Here is an 8,407-nt window from a genome sequence, read left to right as displayed (position 1 = left end):
AGCTTCCAGAATGAACAATAGAAATTGAAAGTTGAAGAAATACTGAGAGAGAGAAATGGCGGGAGAAGCAGAAGCACCAAGGAGAGCTTATGGCGCTTTTCCAAGAGCCTCTCATGCTCCTCCTCGTCCTCGTTTGGAGCCCGTTGATCGCGAAAAGGTTTCTCTCTTTCTCTCCTCTATTTTTAGGGTTTCTATCCCTTCCGCTCTGATTCTCAATTTTGGTGTTCATTAGCTTGTTATTGAATCTATCTTCATCTTCAATCGTTTTCTTCTTTCTTTGCTCTATAATATCATAGGAATCTCTTTGTTTTGATGCTTATTATTTGAAACTCCGATTATTGCCTTTTTGCTACCTCTTAGTGTTCGGAGCTGGCTGTGTAAACACAGATATCAACTTTCATTTTCTACGCTGAGTAATTTTGTATCTCTTTCTGCAGACTTGTCCTTTGCTGCTTCGTGTTTTTACGAAGGTACGTTGTATTTGTTGAATTAATGAAATTAATCTATAGCAACAACACTATAATTCATGCATATTGATTTTTAAAAAATAAGAATATAAACGATCAAATTTAGAACTGCAATTCGACGTTGAGAGCAAGATCTTCCTCAACCAAACAGATAAGAGTTCTAAATTCTCTATGTGAAATAGGAAGTAGGAGAATTGAATATGTTTAGTGTATTGGAGAACATAACCCTTGCCTCCTATTTATAAACTTTTCGCTAGACCCCATCAATTACCGTAAAAGTTATTTGGGAATCCACTTAATAAAGTTACATACTGAATAATAGACTATGGACCTATTTAATTATAGGTTACTTTAATTAGCTCATTCAAATAGCCAAATAATATAAACATACTAACATGTGGTCCACATTTTGATTATCAGAATCAAATTGATTAAATATTCTAATAGTATTTTGATGCTGGCTATTGTTTTTATGGATTTTGTTTCGTATCTATGCAAAGTACCCCAAGAGCAAGTGCGTTCCATCGCTTCAGGAACCGTAGTTTAACCCAGCCGCTTTATCAATAGAGATGAAATGGAGTGCATTGGATGTCGAATTTGTGTGAAATGTTGTTTTGTTAATGTCATCGTGGTAAGAGACAAGACTTAGGAACCGGATTAGAGGATCATTCTAGCAAATTTCCTTGGTTTTGCGTTGCTACATTTAGGTTATGAGGTTATATTGCTTCTGGTTCTGAGTAATGCCGCATTTGAATTATGGACGTGTCATTCTGCTGTTTTTGCAAATTTTTGGCAGATTGGGAGTCACCATTTCAACGAAGACTTTGCTGTGAGAGGCAAGGAGCCGAGGGATGAGGTTCAAATTTATACCTGGAAAGATGCTACTCTTCGCGAGCTAACTGATCTGGTTGTATTTCTCATTCCTTTTAAACCTCTCCTCCCTTCACGCTTTGCATGACATAAATACCAATGATCTGTATCTTTTTGAATTTATATTCGTGATGCCTTCTTAGAAACCATTTCCCTTCCATTTTTCCTTGAACTTACATGTCTGTACTTTTTTTCCCCTCTGTGTGGGGGAGTTTACAGGTCAAAGAGGTAGCTCCGGAAGCCAGGAGGAGAAATGCTAAACTTTCCTTCGCTTTGGTTTATCCTGATAGACATGGCCGATTTGTATTGAGAGAGGTATCTATTTTCTCTCCTCTCCTACGTAGGTCATGCACAGGGATGATATACTAGAAAAACATCCATGACTCTACGCACTTTTTACTTAGTTAAAGTGTATCAAATTCAACACCCAAGTTGAATAAATGGTAAAATTACTATTTGTTATCACTTATCAAAACTAGGCTAGCCAAAGTGAGCTAGCTCAATTAGCATAAGGTATCTGTTAATGACCAATGAGTATGTGGTTCAAAATTTATCTTAACTAGGCTAGATATTGCCCAAAAATTCATCCCACAAATACTCAAATGTAGCCATACTGCCATAGTATTACTTGGATTCGACCAGAAAAACATTAACACTTTTACAAGTTAAAGCAACAAAAAGCTAACAACAAAGCTCACAAACCCGGCCACACAAATGCTTAAGTACAGATATCAGTACTCGGGATTATTATTCATACAACTATGAGATTGCCATATATGTCAAAGACAAAATTAACAACTGAACTAAGGGAAAGTATCAAAATACTTATTTATTCTAGTTTTGGTATCGATTCAACGAAATGAAGATTGTAGGGTTGGATTTTACTCACTCGATTAATTGCTGATATAAAAACAAATAAGTTTTTCCCAATTGTCAATCTTGTTTGCATATGACTTGTTAGATTGAGAGGATACTTTCAAACTGAACTCTTTCATAGTCTTAAGAAAGTTTGATGCGCACCATTTGTTGAAAGATGGGTAGTTCTGCTTCTTGGACGTACGAAGGCATTAAACATGCTGGACTTGTGCTTAAGTTGCACTCTTGCATGACTGTGATGTAGATGATGAGTTGGTGCAGAAGGACTTACTAGTCGGATGTTCGTTAAATGAACTTAGGCTGAACTGAAATCTTTTGTTCGGAACCACACTGTCATCATGCGCTGCTGTAGCTTTCAGTTTCCTTAGCCCGCAAAGATTTTTCTATATAAAGGGCTTTAGTATGTTATATACTTGAATTTGTGATAAATTGCCCTCACTTAATTAACTTTTTGTAATTTACGTTTACAAATGTATGGAGAAACAAAATTTAGCTTTTAGTAGACGTTACTGGTTACCATTTTGAAAGTTGATGGTTTGATCTCCATCTCTCTAATTGTTGTGTTGAAGATCCCACGTTGAAAAGATGAAGATATCTCACAAGTTTCAAATACACATGAGTTGCTTCTCTCCTTCTCAATTAATTTTGAGATAGAAACTCATTTTATTTAATATAGTAGCATAGCTCATAAGGTTTAAATAAGTATTTGGTTCAAAACATTAAGGGACATGTGAGGATCTCATCCCACGTCGGACAAATGAAGAGACCACAATTTTTATGAGATACATGAATTATCATTCTCATTACCAATTGGTTTTGAGACAGAAATCTATATTTATCTGTAGTGAACTAAAAGTAATTAGCTTGAGACATATGGATTCCGTTTCTTTATGTGAAGGTAGGGAAGACATTCTCGTTTGGAAATGGACGATTAGACGATAGCTTGGCTTTGGCAGAACTCGGGTTTCAGGTAAAGCAAACATGCCTTTCATTTTCGCGATATCAATCCTATATTCCTTCTCATACTTGCTGCAATTTTTTCCACGCAGATCGGAGATTACTTGGATGTGGCAATTATATAGGGTATTTGGTGCCTTTTATCCTAACAATAGTGCCTATGTCGACTGGAAAAGGTATTGGGGTTCCTTTTTCTAGTGAAGAACCAAACGAACGAGGATAATCTTGTAATGTATATTCCATTTAAGAATTGGTTGAAAATCCTTTACTTGTATGTCTTGTTCCCTTGGGCCCTATCTTTAGATCATGATAGTCATCGTTATGTTCATTTGAGTTGCCTTCTTGTTGTATCGCATTGCATGAAGCAGGCCTTAGGATAGAGTTTTCGTTAGGACGATAGTGGTGGAACTATTTTTAGCTTATGATTATCTTAATATTAGTTGTACGCGTTACTTTTGCTTTTATTATTATAAATATATATTCTAGCATAGTATTTAATAAATAAAATATAGCTCAAAGTGAGCTTAGTTCAACAATACTATAGTAATTCACATAACCTTCCTCTCTAGAGTTTGAAGGATTGATCTCCATCTCCATAAAAAATCATTTTAAATTTTTGTAATTCTTGAAATGTTAATTTGTTTACATTTTATGTTATGGAAATGTCTACCATTTTGTGATTCTCAACTTACATGTGTTGCATGTAATTTTAATTTGTTATACAGAGGACATATTTAGATTGACTTTTAAGGGTTTAAAAATCTTTTTTTTTTAATCATTTAGAAAGTCGCTCTTAAACAAGCATGAAGTTCCATCTGATGACTAAATAGCTGATGGACAACTCAGGTTAATTTATTTACGATCCCTAAGATGAATTTAGATATTTAAGACAACTATAGATATTTCAATAAGTTTCTTGATAATTAATGTTATATTTTATCGTATGTAATATCATGTATTTAAATCATTTGGTTTCTAAAATGTGTGGGTCTATTAAACAATTTCTTAAGATTAAATTTAATTTCAAATGTAATAAAACCTTCTTTAAGATACAAAATTAAAAATTTTAAGACTATTAGACACTTTTGAAAATTTATTATGAATTAAATAGACACATATTTAGAGATGAGGGATTAAACAATTTATTTTAGCGTGAAATAAAATAGACTGATACATGTGTATTGGACTAGTGTTAGTTAATTACACATTGGGGTCATTTGGTCCATCAACTTCTTAAATTGGTATAAATAATCACATTTCAATAGAAAATACTAGTGAAATTTGTACTTTTATCGACTAATTTTACATTCACTTCTTTTTCTATTTTTCACATTTATCTAGTTATTTATCTTATTTGAAATTTTTCTCAGTACCAGGGAGTAACATATTCTCTTGTTTATATTATAACTTTATCTTTATAAATATTTGTGAATCTCATATTAATATTAGTGAGTTTCATCCTATATTTAAAAGCGGGTTAGGAAACAGCTTATTGTTATAGTATAAGAAAAAATTTCTTTTCTTTCGTCCTATCTTTACTTTTACATTCATTGACTAACTCTAATTTCTTCTCTCTTTACTTTTCACCTTTATTACAAAAAAAAAAAAAAAAAAAAAAAAAACTCACAACTTTAAACTCTGAACACAAATTTATCAATTTTAACCTATTAATTTTAGACTTATTAACTCTATTCAATAGACTAAATCAGATAAAAGAAAGTGTCCGAATGCTTAAATATAATGACACCGTCTAAAAAAACAAAGTTAATTGACACATCATCTTAAATTTTATGAAATACTGAGTTCTATGTCATAACCAGGTATCCATCCCACTCATTATTGCTCTTATTTTATTTACCTACCCACGTCCTTATAACCTCAATCCACTCCATCGTGTCAAATTAGTTAAATGTACATTCAATACTCATGTCATGATCTTGACATTAATTGAAAATAATTCAACAGTTTCTTTGTTTCTTCCTCTTCTTTTTTAAGGAAAAAAAAAAAAGTCGGAGTTTCAAACTTTATAATGTGTGTAGCTATGCTATACTCATCTTATCCTTTTTAATCACAAAAGATAATATAGTAAAATTATTATTTTCAAATATTATAAATATAGAAAAAGAACTAAAATATTATAAATATAGTAAAATATCACTTTTTATAGTGATAAACATTGATGGACTGTTATCATTTATTACTTATAGATAATGATGGATACTAATGGATGTTTATTAATGTCTATCACGGATAGATTTTGACATTTGTTATATTTAAAAATATTTTCAATAATTTTTCTTAAAAGAATTTGTTATGATCTTAAAAAAAAAAAAAAAAGTTTGTTACGTGACAATGACATTTATGAACCTGTTGTGAATTTGAGAAGCACAACAGTGTACAACGAGAACACGAGTATAGAGAAAATATAATATAATAAAATGAAATGAATATAAAAATAAATAGATAAAATAGATAAATAACAAAAAGTAGATAAAATAACAAATAATGGATTTCTTTACTTTCTCCAATTTTTTTGGATTGATCACTAATACGTGTGTCTTTCAAATGTCACTATTCATAGGAAATTTGACAAGTAGAAGGTGGATTACATGAACGTTAATAATGCATAATTTTGAGACACGTGAATAATGTCTGAAGACTCTGAAGAGGCCCTTTCTTCCCTATCGAGAGGAGAATGAAACACTCATCTTTCCAACTGGAGATGCCCATTATATATGAAATACGTCTTGTTAAGCCCTTACTAGGAAAAAACCCATTGGGAATAAATCTTAATGAAGGAAAAATAGTACATATTTCATACAATTTAATACCCTTAAAAAGTATATTTACTCCTCTCATGGAAACATCACTTGAGATATCTGAATCACCGCATTCTAATGTTGTGCACCAATTTTTCAAATATTAAGATAGGCGATGTCTTTGTAAATAAGCCTGTCGGGTTATTTTTCAAACAAATTTGTTTTACAGTAATGTCGTTTTCTTCAAGATCATGAGTGTAAAAAAACTTCGGTGAAATATGTTTTGTTATGTCTCCTTTATTATATTATCCTTTGATTTGAGATATGCATGTTGTGTTGTCTTCGTATAATATCGTTGGAAGAAATTTACTAGAAGACAAACCACGTGTTTCACGAATGTATTGAGTTATTGATCTTAGTCATACACATTATCGACCAGCCTCTGAATTGCAAGAATTTCAGCATGATTTGAGGAAGCGGTTGTTATGATATGTTTCACTGATCACCATGATATAGCAGTTCCTCCATATGTGAATATATAACCATTTGAGATATAGATTTGTGTGAATCAGATAAATATCCAGAATTTACATAACCAACTAGATCAAGTTTTAATTTATTTAAATAAAACAAACTCATGTCGATCGTTCATCAGAGATAACGGAATATATGTTTAATTTCGTTCCAGTGTTTTTTTTTTTTGTTGGAGAATAACTATATATTTTTAATAAATTTACCGAAAATGTAGTTTCTGGTCTTGTATTATTAGTAAGATACATAAGTGCACCAATTGCACTAAGATATAGTACTTCATAACCCATTAGTTATTCATTATCATCTCGAGGTTGAAATATATCTTTCTTCACATCTAGTGAACGAACTTCCATTGGAATGTTCAATAGATATGTTTTGTCCATATAAAATCTTTTCAAAACATTTTCTATATAAGTTGACTAATGAACAAATATCGTATATGCTAAATGCTTAATTTGCAAGCCAATACAAAATTTTGTTTTTCTGAGATCTTTCATCTCAAATTATTTCTTAAGATATTTTATTGCCTCCGAAAGCTCTTCAGAAGTTCCAATTATATTTAAACTATCAATATATACAATTATAGTAACAAATCATGACTGTTGTTTCTTTATAAAAACACATTGACATATTGGATTGTTTTGATGTCCTTATTTCAACAAATATACACTCAGACGATTATACCACGTTCGTCTTGATTGTTTCAATCCATACAACGATCTTTGTAACTTTATTGAATACAATTCCGGGGAGTTTGATTCATATGTTTCAAGTATCTTAAATCTTTGTGGAATTCTCATATAAATACCATTATCAACAAATTCATATAAATATGTTATGATTACATCTATAAAATGCATATCCAGACTTTCATACCATTAAATATCTTAGTGTAATTGCATCTACCACCAGAGAATACGTATTCTCATAATCAATACCAGGTCTTTGTGAAAAACCTTGTGCAAATAGTCATGTTTTATATCTTGTGATCCCATTATTTATATTTCTTTCCTAATAAATACCTATTTGTATCCCACAGGTTTGACACCTTGTGAGGTCAAAAAATTGACGTTTAAAAAGCGAGCTTAATTTGCCTCGATTACTTACATTATTCAATAGATTTTGGTTCAAAATCCTCATTTTCAAATATAATATCAAAAGCAACATTATACGCAAAAATGTTGCCAATAACTACATGAGTTCGATTCCATATTTTTCTTATCACGACATAGTTTATTGAAATCTCATGATTTTCTTTATGTATTCCACCTTCCCCGTTAGTCGTATCATGAATTTGCTCGTGGGTATTTACATCCTCAACCAGGTCTTCTTAACTATTAATTATTTTTCTTTTATGATGATTTTTATCTTTTGAACCCATTGGTTTACCATGCTTCTGGTGTGTTCCAGACTCATTAATGACGACTTGCTCTGCTGGGATATCAATTTTTGATAGAACATTTGCAATTGGTATATGTGACTTAGTTACTTCATTTGCATATATAAATGCATTTGGTAACTGATTTGCTATATTTTACAAATGAATTGTTTTATGAACTTCAAGTTCATATTGATATGTATAAGGATCTAAACAAGACAACAACGATAGTTCCATTTAATTTCTTTTTCCAATTTCTTAGTTTCTCCCCCTAATATTGGAAAATCAATCTCATTAAAATGACAATCAGCAAATAGTGCAGTAAACATCACCCATCAGGGGTTTTAAGATATTTGATAATTGGCGGAGAATCATATCTAATATATATTCCTAACCTCCTTTGTGGACCCATTTTAGTACGTTGTGGTGGAGTAATTGGAACATATAATGCATATCAAAAAATTCTCATATGGGAAATAATTGGCTTATGGCCACAAGCTAATTGTAATGGCGAGTACTTATGGTAAGATACTAGTCTGATGCGTACAAGTGAGGCTGCATGCAAA

The 8,407-nt window shown here is 31.4% G+C and overlaps 1 protein-coding gene across 1 annotated transcript; it reads left to right on the top strand.

Annotated features, from left to right (window-relative positions):
• LOC120071302 (histone deacetylase complex subunit SAP18) lies at window positions 1-3,677 on the top strand. The gene is made up of 6 exons (XM_039023499.2): window positions 1-157; window positions 438-470; window positions 1,264-1,374; window positions 1,557-1,652; window positions 3,112-3,183; window positions 3,263-3,677. Exons 1-6 carry the CDS (start codon window positions 56-58, stop codon window positions 3,293-3,295), a joined length of 447 nt encoding a protein of 148 aa, XP_038879427.1. The 5' UTR covers window positions 1-55; the 3' UTR covers window positions 3,296-3,677.
• The last annotated feature ends 4,730 nt before the right edge of the window (window positions 3,678-8,407 follow it).

Source organism: Benincasa hispida, chromosome 1, assembly GCF_027475165.1.
Source record: "Benincasa hispida cultivar pf3 chromosome 1, pf3_genome.v1.1, whole genome shotgun sequence".
NCBI lineage: Eukaryota > Viridiplantae > Streptophyta > Magnoliopsida > Cucurbitales > Cucurbitaceae > Benincasa > Benincasa hispida.
Note: the sequence above shows the minus strand (reverse complement) of the source record. Positions and strands in the feature narration are given on the sequence as shown.